This window comes from Cajanus cajan, chromosome 7 (assembly GCF_000230855.2).
Source record: "Cajanus cajan strain Asha chromosome 7, NIPB_CcT2T_4, whole genome shotgun sequence".
NCBI lineage: Eukaryota > Viridiplantae > Streptophyta > Magnoliopsida > Fabales > Fabaceae > Cajanus > Cajanus cajan.
In genome coordinates this window covers 9,882,261-9,910,222 of record NC_138523.1, presented here as the reverse complement: position 1 = coordinate 9,910,222, position 27,962 = coordinate 9,882,261, and the positions used below count along the sequence as shown (strand labels likewise).

Below are 27,962 nucleotides of genomic sequence, written 5' to 3'. Positions count from 1 at the left end.
TTTTGTATTGGCCAACGTTCCTAAGGTTAGATATCCCCTATACTCTCATCCAACCACACTTCGATCCCTTGGTTGGCTTTGCAGGTGAGAGAGTCCACACCCGCGGCTACGTCGAGTTGTTGAACACATTCAGGACGGATCCCAACTCTAGGAGGGTAATGGTAAAATACCTCCTCGTCGACGTAGACACATCCTACAACATTATAATAGGACGACAAAAATTGAATCAGGTAATGAGGGTGTTGAGATTTCCGTTGAAATTACTTTTATTATCATTGTAAATCATTTTAATTCTATTAACGGACCCAAACACGACAAGTATACCAGCCGTTCAAGTAGTAAATTATATCGTATTCACAGGGACTAGCAGGTAAAATAAACATTTATTGACTATTCGTGACTAAACAATAATTTCATTTTCATAGATTGTCATACAATTCAAATAAAGGTTATGACCTATGGAATGTTAAAACTATAGAACTAATTGTTTTGTGTGTGGAAAGGGTAGAAATGATATTGTGGTTTTGTAAGATTGTGGGGTCAGATATCACCAAACATCACACTAATGAATCTTTGTTCTCTTGTTACATTCATTGCTTAGTCAACCCATAAGTTTACTCAAATCTAATCCCTTAGAGCAAGAGCCTAGGTGGAAGTAATGAAGATCAATTCCTTGAGTATCCAATACGTACACCTGCATTACGGGTTAGGGTTTAAGACTACTAATGGGCCAAGCTCCATTCCTAGATACATTTTCCACTAGGTATTTGTTTCAGAGCTAGTTCAAAAGGCTATTTTCCAATACCCAATGGACTCTATATCAAGCAAAGGAGAATCAATCCAAAGCAAGCATTAAGAATAGAAACATACACAACAATGAATGAAACAACATATATATATATATATATATCATTAATAAAGTAAAGATTACATAAGAGATTTGTTGGTTACATCTAACCCCACAAAATAATGGGTAGAACCGCTCAAAATAATGAGGGTAAAACAAAAATAGAGATGGAAGAGAGATGGAAAAGAGATGGAAGAACCAAAGGAAAGACCCACACAAGAACGGTCCCAAGCACCGGGAATCCCTTCCTCAACTCCTAGAAGTCGCCCAATGTGTGAATGAGGGAAAAATCCTCAAAGTCTTGCTCAAATACGAGCTGGGTGAGTCAAGTTAGGGTTACCACGCCCGGTGCATTATGTTTTGCGCCCGGCGCAGGGCCTTCTAGAGAGTTTAGTTACTCTCAGCCTCAAGACCCGCCCGACGCAATTAATTTTAAGCCGAGGGCGATGTCTTCCAGAGAGTTTGAGTTGCTCTCTGTCTCGAGCACGCCCGGTGCACCTTCTTACGCCTGGCGCAGTTATGAAGTGCAAAGGTGTGACTCTCTGTTTTGCTCAAGCCCGACGCGGGTATTCTTGCACCTGGCGCAGGTACTCTTCTCCTGCTCCTTAGCTCCTTTAATTTCCAATCCAATGGGTCTTCAACTTTCAACTCTTCACTCAATACCTGCACAAAAGATGAGGTGTATCAAGGTATTGTTAGATGAGATTGGGTTAGCTATATCTGTACAAAAATTGATTCAAAAAGAGAACAATTATGTTGCAAGAGTGCATGGGGTGAGTGAAATTGTTCAATAATTCCTATCTAAACATATGTATAAATGAGACTTAATAGAGGGTCAAGTAACAATGATGTTCCCAGGGAATGAGGGTCAAGTAATCTCTATCAGAGCAAACCAGAGGACGACTTGACAATGTTACGCAGATAGCCTAAGGGCATTGCCACCCCAGCCCAAGAGGCAACACCGCAGCGAAGTGCCTACCATAGCCCAAATAACTTGGGCCAAAGTCACCGACTTCGACCCAAAGGTAGAATCGTATGATAATCACCCAAGCCCAATTGAGGACTTGATGAGTTTTCATATCGGAGAACACCCTGGGAAATGTACAAAGATCATCAGACAACTTGAAACAACTCATGGGAGAGATCGCCAAGAACGCCGACCTCTTTGCTTGGTCGAGTGTCGACATGCTAGGTATAAATCCTAACCTAATTTGTCACAGATTGGCGATCCACAAGGAAGCGAAACCTGTAGCCTAGAGGAAACGATAGATTGGTGGAGAGCGACCAGACGCCGTTGTGGTTGAAACCAAAAGAATACTAGATGCCGGGTTACGATAACCGACGCAAAATTCACTTGTGACGAACATTTTTGAAATGGTTCACCAACTGTCGCAATGTTGTCTTCGCGACAGTTCTAGTTGTCGCAATGTAGGCCATATAACTATCACAAAATTATCATTTTCTTATACTCAATGTAGCTGGCCAACATGGTTCCGGTAAAGAAGAACTCGGGGAAATTGCGTATGTGCGTCGACTACACTGACCTCAACAAAGCTTGCCCAAAGGACGCTTACCCCTTGTCGAGCATAGAGAGGTTGGTCGATGGAACCTCCAGGCATGCCATTCTCAGCTTCCTCGATGCCTACTCTGGCTATAACCAGATCATGATGTACTCACCCAATGTGGAGATCACAGCCTTTATCACCGACCAAGCCAACTTCTACTACCATGTAATGCCCTTTGGGCTCAAGAACGCCAGAGCCACCTACCAAAGACTGATGGATAAGATTTTGCATCACCAAATCAAACAAAACATGGAAATATACATAGACGACATGGTCGTCAAAACCATATCGGCTGAATCACATATAGCCGATTTGGCCAAAGTATTCAATCAAATCTAAAATCTCAACATGCGTTTGAACCTCGAGAAATACACCTTTGGTGTCCAAGGCGGACGATTCCTCGGATTCATGATCACAAGTAAAGGTATCAAAGAAAACCCCAAAAAGTGCGAAGCTATTATTCAGATGCAAAACCCTCAGAACGTCAAAGACGTGCAGCGGCTAGCAAGACGGTTGGCCTCCCTCTCCAAATTCATCCCCAAACTCGCAGAAAAGGCCGACCCCATTTTCAACCTATTAAAAAAGCCTAAGCACTTCCAATGGACCGAGCAGTGCGAAAAAGCCTTCACAACCTTCAAAAACCTACTTGGAACTCCGCCAATCCTGAAGAAACCCGATTACCACTTCGACCTACTTTTGTACCTTATAGTGGCTGAGAATGCAATCAGCGCGACACTAGTACAAAACCCAGGCCGAACCCAGGTACCTATTTACTTTATCACCCGAGTCCTATAAGACTCAGAACGACGATACCAAGCCATTGAAAAATTTGCCTTGGCCCTCATAACATTGGCTTAACGTCTCCAATCACACTTCCAAAGTCATTAGATTGTGGTCATGACAGACTACCCGATCAAGCAGATATTAATAAAGCCAGAGCTAGCAGGACGCATGATCGCATGGTCGGTGGAGCTATCTGAATTCGAGATCAGGTATGAGAACTAGGGTCCCATCAAGGCCAACACCTCGCCAAATTCGTGGCTGAGTTCACCCCATCATTTACCAAAGAAGAACAAGCATGGGTACGACACGTTGACAACTCCTCCAATATAAAGGGAGGCGGCACAAGAATCATTCTTGAAGGCCCAAGCGATATCACCATCGAGCAATCCATCATATTCGCATTTATGGCCACCAATAATCAGGCAGAACATGTAGCATTGTTGGCAGGACTAAGATTGGCCCAAGTCGTAGGAGTGAAGAAGCTGAAGTGCAATAGCAACTCCAAACTAATGGTAGAACAACTGAACGAGTCTTACCAAGCCAAGGACCCCCTGTTATAGAGATACTATTTGGAAACATCTCGGTGGATATCCCAATTCGAGGAATTCATGATCCACCACGTACCTTAGGAACAAAATGCCCGAGCCGACCTTCTCTCCAAGCTTGCCAGCACAGAATGACAAGGCTAACACAGAACGATCCTTCAGGAAACTATCACCTTGCCTAGCCTCGAGGTGCAAGTCGTATGTACCACCAAAGACAATGACCGAGGCTGGATGGTGGATATCTGGAACTACCTCTAGAACGAAGTGTTGCCCGAGGACAAAATTAAGGCTCATCGCGTCAAGCATAGATAATCCCAATTCGTCATAGAATCCGGTGAACTCTTCAAAAGAAGCACCTCGGACTCCTTCCTCAAATGTCTAACAAAGCCACAAGCCTAGTATGTTATCACAGAAATCCATAGGGGAATTTGTGGCATGCACTCTAGCACGTGTTCCATGGCCGCTCGAGTTGTCCAAGCTGGCTACTATTGGCCAACCTTGAAGTTAGACTGCAAAGAGTACGTTCAACAATGCAAGGCATGCCAACTGTTCGGAGACGTACATCAGCGCCATCTAGAAGTCCTACACCAAATACAGTCACCTTGGCCTTTCGCGTAATAAGGAATGGAAATCATCAGGCCCTTCCCCCCAGTTAGAGGACAACTTAAATTCCTGATCCTGGAAGTGGACTATTTTACTAAATGGAATGAGGCAAACCTACTTGCCAGGATCACTGTCGCGAACGTGCAAAAATTTACATGGAAAAATGTGATATGCAAATATGGCCTACCACATTCGCTAATCATGGAAAATGGGAGACAATTCACAGATCGCAATTTTGAAACTTTCCTTCACGAGCTCGGTATCAAGCACCAGGTAAACTTGGTCGAACACCCATAAAATAACGGTCAGGCCGAGGCGGCGAATAAGGTGGTGCTTAGAGAGCTCAAAAATAGATTGGGGCAAACAAAAGGACAATGGGTGGACGATCTCCCTAGCATTCTTTGGGCATATCACTGCACCCCACATTCGACAACGCAAGAAACACCTTAAAGGTTGACCTACGGATCTGACGTGATGATCCTAGTTGAAGTCGAAGAAACATCTCATCGACACCTTACCTTTGACGAGGAGCACAATCACGACGAGTAAGTAGTCAACCTCGACACCATAGATGAGGTCCGAGAAGAGGCACGGGTTTGAGAAAAAGCTTGCAAGCTACGCACCTCCAGGAGATACAACACCAAGGTCTAATCGCGTGGTTTCCAAGTTGGAGACCTCGTTTGGTGCCTACAATAAGGTCCATTTTGAATCACTAATGACCTTGAAAATGGCGCATATCGACTGGAAGAACTTGGCGGTAAATCCCTCCCAAGAACATGGAACGCCACCCATCTCAAGTTCTATTTTAGTTGAATTGTAAAGCAATGTGCTGTACTCTTTTCCCCCCCTCAGTCTTTTTTCCACCAAAAAAGAAAGGGTTTTGGTTGAGGAGGTTTTAACGAGGCACACCTAAAAAATCAATAAAGCAACTACCATTCTTCATATACTTCCAACTTTATGTTACTTGAAATGCCAAGGTCGAATTCGAGCCTTGGTATAATTTTCGCATAGCCAAGGTTGAATCCGAACCTTGGTATAAGTCTCGCTTAGCCAAGGTTGAACTCGAACCTTGGTACAATTTATGCTTAGCCAAGGTCGAATCCGAAACTTGGTATAATTTACGCTTGGCCAAGGTTGAATTCGAACCTTGGTATAATTTAAGCTTAGCCAAGGTCGAATTCAAACCTTGGTATAATTTACGCTTAGTTGAGGTCGAATTCGAACCTTGGTATAATTTATGCTCAGCTAATGTCGAATTCAAACCTCGGTATAATTTACGCTTAGCCAAGGTCGAATTCGAACCTCGGTATAATTTATGCTTAGCCGAGGTCGAATTCAAACCTTGGTATAATTTACACTTAGCCAAGGTCGAATTCGAACCCTAAATAATCTAAGCAAGCAGGCCTAAGGTTCATAGCCAAAAAGTAGCCAAGTACGAGTAAAACATAAACAAGGCACAGAAGAGTAAAATACACTCTCTTCAAATAAAATATAAATATCTCTTTACAAATACCAAGTCAACAGCAAGCATAAAACAGAACATAATGAAAATGAAACCTATTACAACAACAAAACAAAACACATGTATACATAAAGTACAGGACTATGCGGCAGTATCTTCGCTTGAGCTCTCGATAAGGTCATCCTCGTCCACGACCGTCCTGCACATCCTTGTCGACATCTATTCCGGAAAAATCCACCTCGGGTGCGATCACTTTGGACGATGTAAGTAACTTGAGATCCATCTTCAAGGCACTAATCTCCTCAGCCCGGCCAACGAGGAGAACCTCGTTGCACAAATGCTTCTCCTCGGCTGCTTGCAATTTGGCCTTCAAGGCTTGGTTCTCCTCCTCCAATGTCTGAACCCGAGTATGAGCAACTTCAGCATCGCTCCTCGCCACCCTGACACCTTCTAAGAGCTCACCAACCTTGACAGCATATGATTCATTCGCTTTCACCGCAACGGCGAAAAACTTTTGCACTTTCTCCAAGTCCCTTTTTGTAGCTTGAAACTCGGCCAAATCCTTATGAGCCCTCTCTAGATCGGCTTGGTGCTTCTGCCACCTACGCCTCTAATGGTCCACTATTGCAATGGACCTCTACATGAAAACTTTAGCAGAATCTAGCCCCTCCATGGGCCCAACCTTCTCAATGATGGCCTTGTTAGCCACGAACGTAGGGTATTCCTTGAAGAACCCCTCAACAATCAAATTAGGGTTCTAGAGCGATGTCACATCGGGTGACATGTTGACGTGGTCCAACCTGGCAAAGGGGCGAATCACATCAAACCTTTGATAGATGCACCTTGACCTTGGTGCGGTGGCTGAGCCGAGACTAGGCGATGTCGCGGGCGAAGGAGTTGCATATGACACCCCTAAATCAGAAACATTACGAGCCACCTCGGGGGTTGCAGTAACAGGAACCACCTGCAACAAATGAAGACTTACATAGGTTAACTTAGAAAAAAGTAAAATATTTTAAAAGCACGAGACCAAAGTCAGTACCTGTCGTTCCGGGTGATCTCGGTCAGAGGTTCCCTCGGTGGGGTCTCAGCTCGAGGACTTGCAGTCAAATCAATCATTGTTGCATGCTCAGCGGCGGCTGACGTCACCTCCTCAAGTATCGGGCCAACCGAAGCCTCAACCACCTCCTTAGGCACCCTTTTTCTCTTGTGGCGAGGACGTAACACGGGGACCTCCTCCTCCCCAAGTTTAGAAACCTGGGGCTCTTCGGTGTTGAACTTCGCCTTGAGCTCGCACCATTTTCTTTTCCCATCATTTCTGGAAAATTAAGCAACACAAAACAATGAGAAATGTCATCAAACAAAAGGTAAATCTTCTAAGACTTGATGAGAAGATACTCACTCTCTAAACCCTTGTCTTTGTTTGGCAAGTAGGCAAGAGACAAGGCGATCTTGCTATCCAAAGGCTGAGGTAGTTCCTCCAAATTAGTTATATCGACCTTGTTAGAAGCCGATAAGTAGAGACAGCTAGACCCGTTAAACTTGACAGGGTTTTACTCCCAGAAGAAAGGAAACCTCGGCTCCCCGTCAAGGTAGAAGATGTTGTCGCTCTTTGGGTGACTATTTATAGGATGAACCCGCACGAACTCCTGCTTAAAGTTTTTATAAGATTGGGAGTAAAGTTGGAACAACCCCATAACCTTACTACCACTTAGAGACACCAGCCTAAGGGGGGCTCGCCCAACTTTAGTTGGTAAAAATGATGAAAGGTAGACAGCGAAGTACCTATTCCTAGATACGAGAACAAAACCTGAAAGGCCCGTAGAAAACCCCAACTGTTGGGGTGAAGTTGGCAGGGGTGACGTTGACATACTTGAGAAAGGAACACTCGAAAGGGGTGAAAGGAAGGCAAACACCGAGGTCTCTAAAAAGACAACGATACATATAAAAAACGAGGTATTCGCAGTACCTGACATATACACATGTTCACTAGGCTGACAAGGCTCGCCCTGATGAGCTTGAAAATGGTCTACGTGTAGATCGTCAGCGACTTCTAGAGAGCATTCACTTCGAGAAAGGACCTAAACCTACTCTCGAATCCCCCTACATCACCCCTAACCCATTCATATCCTAGAACAGAGATGGTGGGGTGCGAATCCCTCTGATTGTTCCCACCCCTTTTCCTATTTTTTCCATTGTTGTTGATGGCTATCCCCCTAGCAACTACGACCCCCTCCTCCTGAACTTTGGCCTTTCCTTTGGCCGAACGACCAACGCCTTGGGCCATGGGCTCGGGGGCAGCGTCGCGACACTCTTAAGTAAGAACATAAGGGGAAGAGGAGAGAGCAAGGGAGAAGTACCTGGAAACTCTAGAGACCGACACTCGTAGATTGGCGAATGGTGAAGACAGGAGGCGGAGACGTCACCAAAAAATACACAAACGCAACAAAAAAGTGGAGACATGGCAAATATAGTAGTGGTAATGGCAAGCGCGAAAGTGAAGAAGGAAATGAAAAACTCCAACATTTTAAACCAAAACCCAATAAACGACAAAGGAGCAAACACATTAAAAAGGGGCTAATAATGGCAGGGTGCAACCGATCATTATGAGCCTCCGCTCTTCATTACAGCCGCCACCGTTTCGAGAAAAGAAGCGACCCTTCTATGACACGTGGTGCTTGGCCCAAGAGCGGGAAATGAAAAGATGCAACTCCTTGCCCAATAGCTCAAGTAAGCTCCTCGATCCAACTATGGTGCTCAAAGCTCGGGGGCCTACTGTACCAACCCGACTGAGTTAGTGAACTCGAACAAGCTCGACCAAGTAAACAAGCTCAGCCAGGAGTCAATGACATCGGAAAGCTAGATCGACTTATAAAAGCCACGTCATCCACCAACTAGAAATATGATCTTATCATCGTGCCGCAATCACAATAAAACCCTAGAATTGCCAATGTGTTGGCAAACCAAGATAACCCTAAAAATCACCAAGTACGCATGCTATATATTCAAGACATCTACGCTATCAAAAATGAACTTAAGCATCAGAGTCTCTTTTGTAGGTACCACCCTCATCTTGGAATAACCAACGTACGAAGCAGATGAGACTCACCAATCTCATCAAAGAGATCACCCTAGATCAATCTCAGGTGAGAACATGCATTATCAAAGAATTATAATTAATACCAATATGCGCAATAGTATTTAAGATCGAAAGTTGATTTCCCTTAAACTTAATTATACTTAGAGGTGATAATAAATTGAGTTTTTTGAAAAATTTAAATCAAATTCAACCAATTTATTTTATAAAGGTTGATCAATAAATCAATTTATTTTTTATAAAGTAGATTCATTCATTTTTTTTTAAATATGGATAGGATTTTTTAAAATAAAATTGGTTTGTTTATATACGATTATTCATTTTATATTCATGTATAAATAAGTTTTTTCTTTAAAAAAATTGAATCGAATAAAACTAATCCACATTGTAAAAATGAATTAAGTAATCAAAACAATATTGTAAAGTGGGTCGGTTGAATTTTTCCTCAAAATAAATTAATTTTTTAATATAAATTGGATCGATTAAAAATCAATACGGATCAGTTTAAACTTTTTACACACATAATGGTTTAAATAATTTGTGAGTGAATTTTTTTCTTATTCTTTAAATTGGTTCAGTAAGCTAGATTCAGATATGGAGGAAATCATCCGTCGTGCTTTGCATATTCATTGATAAGGAATATATACAAATTTCAAGCTATAATTTAGGTTGCCATTATAACTGACAAGCTATAATTGAGGCTAACCTTTAGGCAACTAATGCTACAAAATATACTCAAAATAATAACAAATTATTTTATAAAAGATCATATCTAACACACCCCCGCAGTCGAAGCGGAAGGTTTACAAACGCTTAGACTGTCCCGAAAATCATCAAAGAGTATGCGCGAAAGGCCTTTGGTGAAGATATCAGCAATTTGATAGCGGGATGGAACATGAAGGACACGAACTTCGCCACGCGCAACTTTTTCACGTACAAAGTGAATGTCCATTTCAATGTGTTTTGTGCGTTGATGCTGAATTGGATTACCTGATAGATAAATGGCACTCATATTGTCACAATACACCATTGTAGCTTTGTGAATTGGGCAATGAAGCTCAAGAAGGAGGTTTCGAATCCAACAAGATTCAGAAACAACATTAGCTACTCCTCGGTATTCGGCCTCGGCACTAGAGCGGGATAATGTAGGTTGTCGTTTGGATGACCATGAAATCAAATTATCACCGAAGAAAATACAATATCCAGAGGTAGATCGTCTAGTATTCGGACATCCACCCCAATCGGCATCTATGTAGGAGAGGAGGTTGCCAATGGTGGATTTATACAGATGTAGGCCAAAATCAATAGTACCCTGAATGTAACGTAAAATACGCTTGAGAGCATTCATGTGATTTTCCTTGGGATCATGCATATGAAGACATACTTGTTGCAATGCATAAGAAATGTCAGGCCTTGTAAGAGTAAGATATTGTAATGCACCTGCAAGACGTCTATACTTAGTAGGATCCTCATAGGGAATGTCATTAGAGGCACCAAGTTTGGGCTTTGTATCAACCGGTGTGGGACAAGTTTTACAATTAGTCATCCCCGCTCTTTCAAGAATTTCTTCCGCATACTTTTTCTGCGAGAGAAACATACTGGTTGCATTACGGGTAACTGCAATCCCTAAAAAATAGCTCAGTGGACCAAGGTCCTTCATAGCGAACTCTGCACTTAATAATGACATAATTGAATTTCTAAGAGAGTCAGAGGAAGCTATTAGGATAATATCATCAACATACAACAAAATATATGCAATGTCAGATTCCTTATGATATATGAAAAGTGAGTGATCAGATTTACTATGATTGAAACCGATTGTGGCCACATGATCTGCAAAACGCTTGTACCAAGCACGAGGGGCTTGCTTTAGGCCATAGAGTGATTTCTTTAACAAGCAAACATAATCAGGATGAGATGAATCTTTAAAACCCATGGGTTGATGCATATAAACTGTTTCATTGAGAGTACCATGTAAAAAGGCATTTTTGACGTCCAACTGATGAATGGGACATGACTTTGATAAAGCAATGCTCAAAACTGTGCGAATGGTCGCCGGCTTCACTACCGGGCTGAATATTTCATCACAATCTACTCCTTTCTTTTGTGACCTGCCATCACCTACAAGACGGGCTTTATGCCTCTCAAAAGAACCATCAGAGTTGTGTTTATGTCGAAAAATCCACATAGACCGAATTACATTCACATTAAGAGGTCGGGGTACCAACTCCCATGTCTTATTTTTAATTAGAGCATTATATTCATCAGTCATGGTATTTTTCCAATTTAAGTCATGAAGAGCACTCACCGGATTTTTTGGTAAAGGGGAAATAGAGGTGGTGGTGGAAGTACTCAAATTATGGGTATATTTGGGGTTTGGTTTAACTATGCCATGTTGACTACGAGTGGTCATTTGGTGAGGCCTGGGATTGGGTACTGGGGGCTGATGGGTAGTGGTCAGAGAAGAGAGAGGAGTATTTGGTGAGGCTAAGATTTGAATGGTGGGAGCGGGTGGGGTTGGTTGAGGAGAAGGTGGTCGAGAGTCTTGGCCTGGATGTGTGGTGGGGTTTGTAACAGGGAGAGTGGTTCATAGGTGATGAGTTAAATGTGGAGAGGTGTCTTCACTTAAAGGGTCATACACACTTGGGATGGATCATGGATTTTTGAGAAAGGAAATTGTGTCTCATCAAAAATTACATGACGGGAAATAATAATTTTTCCACTCGAAAGATCATAGCACTTGTAACCTCTATGATGTGATGGGTAGCCAAGAAATGCACATGGGGTTGACCTTGCTTGCAACTTATGAATTGTAGTGGCTGGAAAGAGTGGGTAACATAGACAACCAAAGACACGAAGATGGGAATAGATGGGATCTTTCCGATAGAGGACTTGCATTGGGGAACAATATCCAAGAACTTTGGTGGGAAGAATGTTTAGAAGATAAGTGGCCATTTGAAGAGCATGGTGCCAAAAGGAAGGTGGCATGGATGAGTGTGCTAATAAGGTCCGTATAATGTTATTGATTGATTTAATTTGCCTTTCAGCTTTGCCATTTTGAGGAGAGGTGTGAGGACAGGAGAATCGAAATTGCATTCCACTTTGTTGGCATAATTTTTGAAATTGACTATTAGCAAATTCCTTGCCATTATCACATTAGAAATTCTTGATGTCTCTTTCAAATTGTGTTTTAATTAGAGTTTTGAACGATTGAAAGAGGGAAAAAACTTGTGATTTTTTAGAAATGGGAAAAGTCCACAAGAATTTGCTAAAGTCGTCAAGAAACAAAACATAATATCGATGGCCAGAAGAGCTAGATATAGGTGATGTCCAAATATCACTATGAATAATATCAAATGGAAATTCAGTGAACGAACAAGACGCATTAAATGGCAATTTCACATGTTTACCAAGAGGATAAGAAGTGCAAAAATCATTACTGCCTTTATTACAATTGATAATAGTAGGTCCTGGGTGGCCTAAGCGATTGTGCCACAAATTAGGAGACAAGACAGTTAAGGCCGAAGGAAATGTTGGGGAAGATATGGCCTGATTTTTGGAAGGGATGGGGTAGAGATCTCCGGTGCTGTTACACCTCATTAGATGGTTCCCCGTCTGCAAGTCCTTAACAGAAAATCCAAATGGATCAAATTCAACAGAAACCAAATTGTCAGTTGTAAATTTATGAACAAATATTAGGTTTTTAATGAGTTTTGGGGCATGCAACACATTGTTTAGGTTTAAAGGAGGGTGGGGTGGGGATAGTGTAGTGCTTCCATGACCATGAATAGGAATCAAATGACCATTACCAACAACAATATTATGATCTTTGCTCGAATAAAAATAAGATGAGAGTGTACCTTGGTCCGCCGTCATATGAGAGGTAGCACCGGTGTCCATTACCAGTTCTCATCTGGTTGAGATAGTGAAAGGCTATGCATGGCCGCATTAATATCTGTAGGTGTGGAACCAACATTGGATGGTGCTACAGATGCATTGTATGCTTGTTGTGGTGGTCTTGATCCAAGAATACCAGCTTTGCGTGGAGGTCTAGGTTGCCATGAGGCTGCTGGATAAGGACAGGGAGGTTGGGCCCACCCTGCCCAAGGATTAAAGAAGGGATGCTGGTACGGTGGGTAGGTTTGGTACTGCTGCTGTTGTGGTGCACCGCCCCTTCCAGCGCCTGTAGCCCAGGCACCACCGCGTCTGCCTTTGCCACCGCGGTTGTTGTTGCCTCTACCGCGGTTGTTTTTCTTGCCTCGATTAGAATTATTACGACCCTGTGATAAAGTGATATTGTTGTTATGGTGTTGCGGCTGTGAAGAGAAGCCTTCATCCACGGTTAAGAGGGCAGTGGAACCAGATTCACGGGCTGCTCGCTCCTTAAGCGTGGTCTCTTCCATCTTTAAACTAGAACATGTTGTAGCAAAACTGGGCAATTCATCTTTCTGTTGCATAATCGTGACAAAACTAGCATAGGCTTCGGTTAGTCCAGCGAGCAAGCGGAGCACAAGACGTTGTTCTGAAACAGGAGCCCCGACATTAGATAATTGGTCAGCAAGAGATTTGAGGTGGTTGCAATAGGCGGAGGTTGAGGAGAAATCAGTCAAGCACGTGTTTGTGAACTGAGTTTCAAGATACATCGCCCTAGAGTTTTTGTTATCTTGGAATAAATCAGCGACACGCTGCCAGGCTCTTTCAGCCGAATCATCAGCCACGAGGATCGATGTGAGAATATCAGGAGATATAGTCGCATAAATCCATTGAAGTACAAAAACATCAAGACGGTTCCATAGTGGGAGATCAGCGGCCTTGGTTGTTTGATATGCTGTTATGGCTGCAGCATTCGTAGGGGGGATGATATGTTCAAGCACTGAATGAACTTTAGCTTGGACCTTAAATAAGGTTGCCCATGAGTGATATTGGCTGGTTTCCATGTCCAAGGTGATTGGAATAAGATGCTTCACGTTGGTGACAGCTAGGGCGGAGTGAAATTTGGAGTTTTCGGCCATTGATGAGCAACAATGGGAAGAAGGAAGGGAAAAAAAAATTGGTTGGAAGAAGAGAAGAACAGTGACGGCTAGGTTTTTAGGATTTGAGGAAGGTAACCTAATCTGATACCATGGAGGAAATCATCCGTCGTGCTTTGCATATTCATTGATAAGGAATATATACAAATTTCAAGCTATAATTTAGGTTGCCATTATAACTGACAAGCTATAATTGAGGCTAACCTTTAGGCAACTAATGCTACAAAATATACTCAAAATAATAACAAATTATTTTATAAAAAGATCATATCTAACAAGATATTAGATAACAAATATGAATTTCAGAACTATATTTACGACTTATTTCTGCATAACTAATGTGTAGTATATGCATAACATCTCTAAAAGACAGCAAGGAAAGCATGACGGTAACAATGATCATAATCAATGTTGTCCATTTGTTATGCTTCCTCAGAAACTTCACAGCTAAATAGAACTATATATCCTTTTCTGATGTCTAGCTATCATAATTAAACATAGCCAAAGGAAAACAACAAGCACATTGGATAAGCTTTCCATCCATGTCACGTTTGGATAATCTTTTCCGTGTGTTCAAAGTGGGAAAGAGCCCATACTACCTTCGCAAATCGCAATAAAAGATTTGAGCATCTTCCATGCATGCATGCATCACTATTCTCCAAATGCCTACACTGATGAAACATTTATTGGTTAACAAATGATTTTGAATTAAAGTATATATGCAATTATATTAAATATTTTAAGAAAATTAAATCTCAAACATGATTTTTTTTTTTTTAAAAAAAAAAGAGGAGTAGATCTATCCTTCAACATTCTTTCTAGGGAGTTGGTATACAACAATAAAGTTGTGATACACAGTTAAATTCGAAACTATCTTCTACAATCATTAATTTGGAATTTTCAGCTAAAAGTTAGGGACAGATCCAAATCTATTTAGGGAATTTTGTTTTTTTATTTCTTTGTGGTTATTTAAATATCTAACTTTTGATAAATAATGTTTTTCAAAAAATTATTTACTAGTTTTGACATAAGATTAGAACTAATTTTTATTCAATCAACAAAAATTAGAAAATTTCTTTGACCGATTTTTTATAATATATGGGATATTGATTATTTAAAAAAACAAATAAATATATTGTCAACTTTTGTTTTTACAGAAATACAATAATTATTTCCTTTTTATTTTTTTAGTAAAGTAATAACTGTATAATATAGATATATAGTAAATTATTATAACTATAGTTTTTTTATATGAATATTTTATCTATTTATCAATTCTGTTAACTACTTTCTAATCTAATGAGATAATAAAGAAAATGAAAGATGTACACATTTTTAAAAATCCATAGAATAGAAATATACCCAACATTACCACGAGCTGCATATCTTACTTCAGTTACTTGTTCCTCTTTGTTACCAATATAAGAAGAACTTTACCGTCTCTGGCTACAGTAATGTTTAAGGTAGCGACTAGAGAGTGGGAATTTGGTTTACCAACTTAATTAGTAGCTGCAAATGACAAGAGATTCAAATCTTTTAATTAATTAAGTGGTCATGAATCAACTCTTAACTATTGTGATCGCAGAAAACTCAATAAAAAAAAAAAACATATATATTTAATGTCTATCAAATTTTCAAGAGAAATTATCCGTGTTTGACAGATAATACTCCACAGTGAACCAATAAAAAAATCTAAATCATTTGGCATTTGCAGAGCTCATTTAAGGCAACCTTTGACGCGTAGACTTCCCACTATATTCGCCGGCATTCAGCTTCAGATTTTGGCTTTTAATTTCTTAGTCTACGTACGGTGTATATTATAATACACTGACACTTCAATATGCACTGTATATTTGCCCTTTGCCCTTCGATTTATATCTTGTCTGATTAGTAGAACAAAGGTCTAAGACATATATATATATATATATATATATGCTAGCACTAGCTGGTTTGGTTAAGAAGTCACTGTCCTTCATAAATACTTGCAATTGAAAAAAAAATCATATGATTATATGCAAACGGATAAAAAAATAAATTTATGATAAAATTTACAATGTAACTTTTGTGGATAAAAATAATCTCTTACAACAAATTTTAACCTATTTTATAAAGTCAGATTAGCTTAATATTACTCTCATAATTTTTTGTAAGTATTAACTAGTGTTATACATTCGTGCATGTGTGCTAATCGAAAATACTTTAGTTTGTGGTCTAAGTGTAATTCGTATTCATAAAAGGAGAGGGAATATTAATGTATGTTTTAATGAAAGAAAAGAAAAGAAGAGTATATTTAATGTTAAGAAATAAGAGTTTAACTTACCTTTTTCTTCGAATTTCAAAAACTTACCTTTTTCTTTTATTAGGATATCACTAAACTGACATAACTTTGCTACGAGGCAAGACGATGGAGAAAAAGGAGAATGATCCATTTATCTTGAAGCAATCTTGCATGCATGGATTAATTAGCACTAATGTTTGTGAAACTGGTCTAAAGAGATATCAGCAATCGCCAACGAGTTTGGGCCAAAACTTGATAGAACTCGTGATCCTTTGTCAGTTGCAGACCCCATGGATTCTGCAGCTATCTCAAGTGGGGCCTAGTCTTCATTTGGTAACATGCAGCAACAACTAAGACAGAACCATAGTGAACACGGGTCGATGATTGCTCCATCCATTTTCATAGCATCGAGTTTCGCAACATCATCTCAGATATGGTACCATTGGTGGGGACCATTTTACTGAGATTTTTTCGGTGATTCAATTTATTGCAGCAAAGAAATCTCAGCTGCACTGCATTGAAAGGTTTTTCTGATTTCTGTCCTCCCATACTAATCAGTAAATGACGAGGATAAATGAAATGAAAAGAAACAATAAACATGAATGATAAAAGTAGGAGAGAAATGAGTGTAATTTTTAGCTCATACAATCAAATCCTATTCCTAGATATAGCAAGGAGTAAAATCTATGGTTAGGTCAAAACAAGTTCAGATCTCAAGTTTCAATTGTAAAAATTTAAGTTTCAAATCATTCCGGTGAGAAAGACTTTAATCACATGAAAAGAGATGAAATTAATTTAGATAAAGAAGTTAATTACAAAAGCTCAAACTAAAATACATCCTAATCAAGTAGAATTTTAGAAACTCTTGAAATGGGGAAAGAAAAGAATAGAAAAGGATGAAGTTTTTAATCTTCTAAGAGGTCTTCATAAAAAGTGTCTTTAAGAGAGTATCCAAATACTGCCATAAATTTTACTTCAAGAGAGTCCAATTAAAGAAACTAGAGTTGGAATTGCATATAGGACGATCATGCATGTCTAAAATCACAATACAAAAATGTTAGTGATACTTTAACATTTTTTCACTAATATTTCCTCTGTACCTATATATATATAAGGAAATAAAATTAATGAGTCCAATATTCATGTATATAAATATTATACTGTTTATTTAGACCAATGACAATATGTTACTCATAATTATTATTTAATGAAAAAGCCCGATCGAGTAGCACTCAAATAAGGAGATTAGTGATTTTTTTAAAAAATAAAATAGGTCTAATTATATGGGATTCAAAGAAAAAAGATTGCATATGAATAAGTTTATTATAAGTCGTATAAAAGTTCCTCCTATCATTTTAATTAAAACTATTTCCTTCAAAGTTTGTTCCATATAAATAAACAGCTTAATTTTTTTTTATATAAAAATTGTTTAACTTGATATCTTTTCTTAAGAATATATATATATATATATATATATATATATATATATATATATATATATATAAACTAGGTCAAACGCAATCTTAGTTTATAATTATCTATCAAAATTGTTTTTTAAGAAACTAACATATTACAGTGATAATAAACCACCATTATATTAATGTGAATAATTTCTATTAATGATAATTTATTTCTATTATTTAAATATTTCGGTGTTACATTGTTTTCTGGCACTTAATAACAAAAGGCTAACTAATTACCATAATAAATCTTTATTCAACTAGTATTATATTTGATCTTTTTAAATAAGATATAGAGTTCAAGTTTTATGTATCAAAAATATAATTATAAATAATAAATTTTATTAAAAATAAGATCAAATTTTTCAACAAAAATAAATCATTGAATAATTAGTAAAAAAAAATTATCAATAATATAGTTATAAAAAAATTATTCAAATTAAAACTTTCTAATAATATTTATGTCATATATAGAATCAAAGTTAGGAAAATCGACCACAATGTATAGCTTACTTAGGCTTTGTTTGGATTTGAAGATGGAAAATGGGGAGTGGAAAAGGAGGGATTTGAAGGGAAAGTGAGTAGAAAGTGAGGTTGTTTGGATTAAGGGAAAGTGAGTGAAAAGTGTAGAGAAAGTTTGTGAGTGAATTGATTGATGTGATAGATAAAAATAATTTTTTTAATTGATGATTTTGTAAGATTATTATTTTGCCCTTAGGTTAAAAAAAGTTTATAATTATTATAATTAAAAGATAAATATAAAAATTTTAACTAAAAAAGTAAATATAAAATCTTAATTTAAAAATAATTTAATTTAAATATTTGCTTTAAATTTAATGATAGATAAAAATTAAAAATTTAATAGATGAATATGTAATTTACACTTTTACCCTTGGATTAAAAATGAGTATAATATTATTTATTATAAATAATAATAATTACAATAAAATTATATTAATAAGTATAATTTATTAAAAAATAATAAATAATAATAATAATAAATATTAGAAAAATAATAAGAATCATGATAAATAATAATGATACTAATTATAATACATAATAATAATATTAATAATAATAATATTCATAATAATAAATAATAATAACAAAATATATTATGATAATTATATTTTCTAATATTATTTTATTAATGTTATGAAAGTGTTACTATTTTACTTTTATAAACATGTATTACTTTATATTTTTTTTATATTTCCACTTTTTGATGTCAATATTTAAATAATAGAATTTTCTTAATATAAAAAAAATGAACAATAAATTTTTTTAAAGTTAATTAATAAATTTAAAAAAATTGATAAATCATTGACATAAATTAGAATGAAATGAAGATACATTTGTTAATTGTACAAGTTAATTTTTACCAATTAAAAAATTAAGAAATTTTTAACATTACAAATTTGGGGTTGCATTTTTACCCATAACAGCCAATTTGGAACGGCCCGTTCTCAACTAGGATTTTTAAGTCAATTTACTAGTTTGGAACGGCCCGTTCCAGTTTGGGAACGACCTATTTTAGGCTATTAAATTATCCTTATTTTAGTAATTTGGAACTGACTGTTCCAATTTTCCCGTTTTGGGCATGCCTGGAAGTGAAAATATGCCACATAATTGATTATGTGCATACATAATCGATTATGGGCCAGTATAATGCATAATCGATTATGCTGATCCATAATCGATTATGTGTCATGCATAATCGATTATGCACGTGATTTTCAAAAAGGTAACCAAGTCTTTCAATCCTTGCCAACGTGGCTTTCTTCGCTTTTTTCCATAGTTTATCGAAGAACCCTCTGTACAGTTCTCCCGCTTTTTCCCGCTTTTCTTTCTTCGTATTTCACTCGAAACAAACACGTTTCATCTTCGCGTTTATCGTTAACAGTAAATCAGCAAAAACAAATATAGCTTAAACTTTCCTGCACTCTGCTCTGCTCTCTCCGACAATCTGCAATTCTTGAGGCCGACAAGGGACTGCACCATCTTCTTGCTGTCTGAACCCGAGAACCGCAGAACCAGTGAAGCAGTAACAATATTTTCTTTTTAACAGCGTAAGCAATATTGATGCATAAAATTATATATTTCAACTTAATAAAAGCTCTCGACTATGAATTCTGATTAATAACTGTTTAAATATTTAGAGAATTTTCATGAAGTAATGATCTTAACCCCGCTCCAACCAAATCACCTACTGAACGTAATGAATTAAAAAAAAAAAATAGATAAATCATTTTGTTTCTTCACTTGATTGCGACAAATAAATATCCTTCCCTAACATGAATTTTTCTTCTTGATAGGATCGTGAATTAGTTGCAAACATATGAATTCAAAGTACGTGCATATATATTAACTTTGGCCTTTAATGCTGAGAACGTGCTGAAATGCGCGTACGCTTAATTTTCTAAGTTTATGCTGATTGCTGAACAACTTGTTAGTAGGTGTTGCCAGACATTGGATTCGTTCTCATTATTTGACGAGTCAAAATCTTAAACCATGATGATAACAACTAAAATTCCAAAAGGGAGACAAAGCGTTTCCATGCGATGTGCCTCAGCACTTGTATTTATCATATACACTGTTCACTCAGTGGTTTGCATGTTTTTAATATTATCTTTTAGTTATAATTATCTCATCTCATGCCTGCAATATTGCAATGTGAATGAAGCAAAACTCTTTCATTGTAATTGTACATATGTGCAGTAGGGCCGCAGGGGCCTGGGACAAGCATGTGAGTGCAATAATGTGCATTACTGCATGATGCACGGATCCATGTAAGAGAGTAGAGTGTTCAACATAAACAAAATCCTTCTATTTTCAGCATTTTTAAGAAATCAATAAATAATTAATAATAAATAAAATATGCAAGGATATTAGTTGGGCCCTCAATGTTGCATAATGTACTTGAATTAATGCATGAAATGAGCTCTAACCCTGTCAATTTCACCTGGTTTGCCAATTGATTGGATGTACTTATCCATTGCATAGTGGATACTGATATATGTATACTCCCATCCCATTAATTAATTATATATAATTCACACGCTAAAAAAAAGTCATAAACATCTTATAGCTAAATAAAAGACAAATAAAAACATGTTAGAGATAGAAACATAAAAACATTCTCTTCATAAATAAAAAATGAACATTATTCTCTTTATGTTGATGCAAAAAAAAAAATTGATATTATAATTTCTATTTAATTATAAGCAAATGATTTATAATGATAATAATTAATTTATAATTTTTATTTTATTTATAATATCGCTGAAAAATATTTTTAATTCGATTTGCAAAACTGTGATTTGATATTTATTATCATTTACGAATATTTATACATATCTATATATTTAACATATATATTTTAAGACTCATGATCAGATCCTATATCAAATACATATCAGATCAAATATTACACCTATCATATGTGTATCATAGTTCCCTACAACTGATGCCATCGGTCAATGTACGTCGTTGGATAAGATTAAATGACTGAGAATTGATTGCATATAAGAGATTAGATTTGGTGATATCAAAATCTCAACCGTTAGATTTTGATAGAACAACATACCCTAGCCAATTGCACTGAGTACAAAGAATCTCGAGTGCACCAAATTCAGGTTATTTATACACTTCTACACCAGCTTTAGAGCAAAGTTGATATTTTGCTCTCTCTTCTCTCTCTTTCCGTTCCATGATTTTATATTTATTTTTACTCTCTCATGCACAAAAGTGCTTCTCATGGATATCTTTCTCTTCTCAGATCTTTTGCAGACCTTGAGGCTTGAAAAGGGAGTGCAAAGACATTTCCTTTGACCAAAGTCAGATTCTTTCCTAACTCACTCCAAGTACTCAGATTCTTTCAGTTAATTAACTTGTTTTCATTTCTTCACACTTAATAGCTTGAAATTTGAATAGCAAAATATATATATGTACATCCTACCTTACGTCTTCTGCCACCGTTGCTGCTTCAGTTTCCCCTGTGATCTGTTGAAGTTAAAATTGAGAGACCCTTTTATAGTTGTTTCTTCAAGTTGTTTTTTTTTTTTGTGCTGAATCAAACTCAGTCATGCAATTTCATTCGCTTAATTTACCGATTACACCCTAGCTATATATATGAAGCTATGAACCTACACTGGTTTATTTTAGGATATTTGTTAATTCAAGCTTTTCTGATGATTTTTTTTAAGAATAGTGTTATTCCAGGCCACTTATAATTCTGATAGGAAAAAAATTAAAAAGAGAGAAATTTGGAATAAGATATACATATTGCCATGGAGAGAATTAGAAGGAAAAAAACATCCTTGTACTTGTTAATTAATTACACCTAACATCAAGCTAAAATAACTAATGAAGTTTGATCCACGTGATTGGCGCAGTGAATTATGTGTATGGAGCCACTAGTAGTTTTACACTACTGAATTATTAATTAGTAGCCTGCTCTAGTTAGAAGTACTATTTTTTTTTTCATTATTACTAATTAAGAAATATTCTCTATTAAACACGGAGATAATCTTCATCAAGAATTTGATAAATATTAAATAGATAGATTTTTTTTTCAACTTAATTTTTTTACATTCACCGAAATTAAAATTTGAATCTTGACCGCTTGATTAAATGACAGAAATTCCGCGCCACTCATACCAACTAATGTTGGTCAGAAGTACTCTTAAACAAGATGACCGATTTTAATCTAATAGTTTGCAAATAAATTCAACAAGTTGATTTCTAATTCATTCAATCGCTGGAATTGGCACTACATTCACTAACTTGAATCTGTTAATTTGCTTCCATCTCTCACATCTCTTGGTTCTTCTAGAATCTTCTCTAGTTCTTGAGGGTGGCAGGGAATTAGCAAAACCCCCTTCTGTCTGAAACCATATTCTTCTTTTGCCCGCTCTAGCAGTACCAAAAATGCAGGGTGAGTCAAATAGTGCAACTCTACAATAAACCTTTTGGTTTCTTCACCCTTGTTTGCAATAACCACAAAGTGTCCTTCCAAAACATCATCAGGCAAATTTGTTGTTGTATCCGGTGGATCTTTGTTGCTGATCAGTGTTGGTGCAAAGATTACTGAGAGACTATTGTATATCTTGCCAAAGAAAGACGAAAACATCATGAAAGTTTGTAAAGTGTTATCTTAATTAATTAAACTCTATCAAGCTATGATTAAAAGCTTGCCTAGATGTGGTTGTAGTTTCATGATTGTAGAATGTGTGGATATTTATAATGATCATGACAAAGAGGATAAGATGAAGAAGCAGTGCATGAAGTTTCTCGAGAGGCACTGTGGAGCCTTTGCTTAATGGTGCAGAAACGTGAACACTTAATGCAACATTTTCACTGTCACTTTCGCCCTTCTGGATTCACGTATAGACAATAGGCGTGTATTCCATACTCGGTGTCTCCGTGAGGAATGAGGATCAACCGTGGAATATTCATATATTTTTTTAATTTATTTTATTGCAATATGATTTCTTTCTTTTAAGCCTTGCTATCTTGTATTTGTGCCATTCTCTCGATTTTGATTTTTATGCATGATTATTGGTGCTGAATCTGAAACTATCCCTTTCAGAGGTATAGTCACAAAGATAATAAATGAACCTCTTTTCATGAAAGCTACCACGTACCCCAAAATTACCTTTAACACTTTCTGGCAAGTTGCACCACTATTGCTGTTTCATTTTCTTCATCAACATCACTTGGATGAGCGATTTTCCGGGTCCAGAGTGGGAGAGTGACCCTTGAATCATACCTTTACAATCAAATATTTAAGAATCTTCATTCAAGTCTCTACGGTTGTTATCTATAGCTCTTCAACAATGTCATGTATATGATACAGTGAGTTACAACGTAACCCGAAACTTGATTTCTAATATGGAATTTCATGCATTGGTGTTCATTGTAGAGTATATTGAAGGAATATTAAAAAAAGCACACGCATGCAATGTGTCTCTTCATCAATCATCATGGTGCATGTGCCTAAGCCAGATGGCAGATATAGGATAATTGGAGGCATTCCATTAAAGCGACATGTCATTTAATGCAACTTTGGCTCATTGAATTGTTCCTTCTTAATCATACAAGGACATGGGGCATTAGATTTTTAACGATTACTATTTGCAAGTCAATGTTATGTAACGATTTTGGGAAGTTCAACATTATCAATGCAACAGACTTAAAGTTTTAGATGAGAATAATTTTGTGTGCATCTTTATGCTCTATGGAAATAATCATAATGTTTGTTTTTCGTTCGTTAAAGGGGCCAGGTGTGAGATTGGTCAAAGAAAGAGAAAGATAAGGACAAAAAAGAAAAAATAATGCAATATACTAAAATTAATTTTTTTGTGACAATTAATTTACTATTTAGCGGTTATGATAATTATTTTTTTATCAGTATTTAAATAAAAACTGGTATATTCAGTGTTATTAATATTATTATCGACATTTATATAAAATGCTGGTAAAGATTTACTAAATTGTCGGAAAAACTTATTCTTTTTAGTGGCAATTCTAGTAGTTATTTTAAAGGTTATTAAAAGTTATTTTTTCAATTGTCTTCTTTATTTTAAATAATTTATTCTTATAATTTCCTTTTTTAAATTCATAACTTATATACTTTTTTTTTATCTCTACTCGATGTGTGATTTGTAAGTATTTCATAACATTATTGAATTTGTTAATAATGAGTGATTTGATATCAATTTAGAATAGTGAATTAGGAGTCAACCTTATAAAATGAACCTGTAAAGTGATAGTTATTACTCACTTATATACTATTTAATTATCTTATCTCTAATCGATGTGAGATTTAAGTTTTTTCTAATAAATAATTATCGCTAATAGTAAACTTTAATATAATATAAATAAATTTTTAGTGGTTATTATATATTAGTCATTAATATTTTTATATATGGTGGCAATTAAATTATTATCATTAAATAATTATCGTTAATAACAAATTTTGTTGTAGTGATGAAAAATGTTGTACATAATTGATAATAAAAAAAAAGTGTAAAATAAACAGAAAAGAAAGTAGACGTGAAAAAAGAAATTAAAACGTTTATGTAAAGAACAATCCTACATCTTCAGAAAAACAGAATACGAATCATCCTCCGAACATTATATTATTAATATTTTCTAATAAATTTATTATAAAATAATTATTTAATTTAATATTTATAATTTAAATTAGTATTTTAATCTTCAGAATGATTTTCGGAGTCTCGATTCGGAGGCTCGTTCATTTTTCTTATGTAAAACGAAAAGTAAATTAAGAAGGATACTTATGCACTTACTCGAGTAATGATTCATGAACATTTTTCTATCCCAAACATCTTATTATATATTAGTCATCATATATATCCCCTGTATCTGCATTTTTATCTCTTTCTCTTATTAATTTTTTTTTTCAAGCAAACCAAATCAACTTAATTCATTAAAAATAAGAATTTCAATACAAGGTGGAATTAAATCAAAACTAGTGGAGCTAGCATGAAATCTGGACGCCCTAGCTAAGGTGTGAGCAACCTGATTTGCTTGTCTCTTTATGAACCTTACCATTAGGTTCGAGTGAGATTGTAGTACTAATTGACATTTACGTAAAACATGACCGTATTCTGTAGGAATAGAGGTGGAGCTTAGTACATCGTCAACTACTTGCTTGGAGTCCGTTTCTATAATAGCGTTTGTGATGCCCATATCACTAAGCCATGTGAGAGCTTCTAAGAGGGCTAGAGCTTCAACTTCTTGGGAGTTTATGAAACCATGTTGCTAACCGGATTTAGTTTTAATAAAACTTCCATCAGTGTTCCTAATGCATAGGCCGAAACCCATAATATTTTATTCCTTGAAGACAGCTGCATCTACATTACATTTTAGCAAACCTGGGAGTGGTTTGGTCCAAGTGTTAACATGCGTTTGTTGTTAGGAGGTTGATTTGTCTTTTACTTTTGCAAACTGCCATTCTGAATATCTTTGCATGGCCATATGGACGGCTATCCCAGGTGGAGTTGTAGTGTCAGACCATACCTTATCATTTCGGTTCCTCCAAATGGACCATAGGATAACTATAACTTTACACTGTTGAGTGTCTTTTATGCATGATTTGCACTCAACTTTTGGTACTCTTTTTGGTAATTGTAGATATTATATAGTTATTTTACCCCCCTTTATTTAAAGAATCAAGTTATACTAAAAGAGTAGAGAAGTAGTAGCAAAATCTTAAGGAATTTCCTCATTTTTTGCAAGTTTTTTAGGAAGGCAGAGATTCACAGCCATAGCTGTGGATCTGGAGCTCGAGCTGTGGAAATCTGGGGAGAAATTGTGAAGGTCAGAAACTTGCAACTCTAGCTGTGGTTCTGCAGCTATAGCTGTGAAAATCTAGAATGCTCATTTTTTTGGTTCCAGAGACTTGAAGCTAAAGCTGTAGGTCCATAGCTTGAGCGTTGAGGCTTGGGAGATCAAGGAAAGTCATAGAGACTCACAGCCATAGTGTGGTTTCACAGCTACAGCTTAGGGAGTTGCTTAATCATGAAGGAGTTTCCACAGCCATGGTTGTGGAGCTACAGCTGTAGCGCCAGGAGTTTCTTCACTCTGAAGAACTTTCCACAGCTATAGTTGTGGATTTACAGCTGCAGTTGTGGGAGGAAAAATCACTTTTTGCCCCTGTTTTAAAGCTCATATAAAAGGGGAAAAGCCAAGAAACAGGGCATGACGAAATTAAGAAGAGAAAAAAAGAGTAAGGAGGACTTGAAGAGAGAACCAGAGGAGGAACTACTACTTGGGCAGCTGGGTCATTTGGGAACGAAGCCCAACCCCTTGTTTTCATCTCCAACTTTGTAATCTCTTCTTTTACTTCTTAGATCTTGTAATGGCCATGTGTGGCTAAACTCATTAGGATTGGTTGGATGTAACTACTAACTCCTCTTTTTCTTAAATATATGCATTTTGATCTCATTATTTGTGTTTGATTCTTCTCTTAATGCTTATATCGGCTTGATCACCCGTTGTATGAATATTTGGTTTTTGAATCCAGTTCGAAAACGTTTTTGAAAACCCGAACTGAATCTTGCACCTAATCATTTCTCGTTCTTGGAATAGACTTGATTTGGTTAGTCACATTGTTCAAGTCATTGTTCTTAATGCGAAGTGTTAAACTTAAACCATAGAGGAATCATGTTTTGAGCTTAATGACTTTAGGATTCAACCTTGAGGAATCATGTTGGATTACTTAATGAACGTTGAAATAATGAAATTAGAATCGCATTTACTTTAAGAAGATCTACGTGTTAGCAAGTACTCTGAACCAATCCTTGTTTCTTAATCATTGTCTTTACTACTTTTATTTTATTGTGTTGCTTTACCCTATCTTCACTCATTTGCAATTATAACAACATTCTGTTTTAAATCATTAGAGCAAGAATTACTAAACACTCAAATCCCTGAGGACGATATTTGAATACTACTTTAAAACTTGGTCCGCTTGCCAAGTGGTGAGATTGCAAAAATCTTCATCAAGTTTCTGGCGCCGTTGTTGGGGATTTGGTGCTATTTAGTAATTCTTAATCTTTTGATTTTGTGATTGTGTAAATAAATTATTTTGTGAATACTTAGAATATAGAGATATTTGTCTTGTTGTGTTTTGTGGACTCACCTTCCTGTGCAGACTTCTTGAAATTGTATGCGAGTGAAAACTCCAGCCGAAGAATTGCATTTTGATCCTGAAATTGAAAGAACGGCAAGGAGGAACAACAGTAGAACAAGAAGACTTAGACAGTTAGAGAGAATCCAAAAATAACAGCAAGATCTTCCGAGTTCTTCTACTTCATCAAATCAACCACACCTTGAAACAGAAATGGTTGAAGAAGGAACAAGCACTCATAATGGTGGACATGGACCAGCTAGGCCTCCTAGAAGGACCCTAGGTGATTACGCACAACAACATGGTCCTAGGCATTTCTCCAGTATTGCAGCTCCAAATAATTATAGAGCCATGGAGATGAAGCCTACCTTCCTTACTATGGTTAGCTCACAACAATTTGCTGGCCTTGATCATGAGGACCCATACTCACACCTTTCAAATTTCTATGAGTTATATGGAACAATGGGAATTCCTGAAGGTGATGAGGAAGCTGTATACTTGAGGTTGTTTCCATTTTCTCTAACAGGTAAAGCTAAAGTTTGGTTATAATCTCACCCGAATCAAAGTTTGACAAGCTGGGGTGATGTGGGAAACAAGTTTGTGAATAGATTCTATCCTTCATCCAAGTATATTA

At 36.6% G+C, this 27,962-nt stretch overlaps 1 protein-coding gene across 2 annotated transcripts; it reads right to left on the bottom strand.

Moving 5' to 3' along the window:
• Nucleotides 1–12,222: 12,222 nt before the first annotated feature.
• Nucleotides 12,223–14,762, bottom strand: LOC109814406 (uncharacterized). 2 transcript variants are annotated; one of them, XM_083060599.1, is made up of 2 exons: nt 12,763–14,762; nt 12,223–12,517 (listed from the first exon to the last, which is right to left on the bottom strand). In XM_083060599.1, exon 1 carries the CDS (start codon nt 13,912–13,914, stop codon nt 12,802–12,804), a length of 1,113 nt encoding a protein of 370 aa, XP_082916725.1. In that variant the 5' UTR covers nt 13,915–14,762; the 3' UTR covers nt 12,223–12,517; nt 12,763–12,801. The 2 variants fall into 2 exon arrangements, with proteins under 2 accessions (XP_082916725.1, XP_082916724.1); XM_083060598.1 differs by having other exon boundaries at nt 12,223–12,526; nt 12,763–14,753.
• Nucleotides 14,763–27,962: the final 13,200 nt, after the last annotated feature.

What these genes read in the sequence shown, in the direction of transcription:
- LOC109814406 (XM_083060599.1), bottom strand. Translation starts at nt 13,914, where the DNA reads ATGGCCGAAAACTCCAAATTTCACTCCGCCCTAGCTGTCACCAACGTG.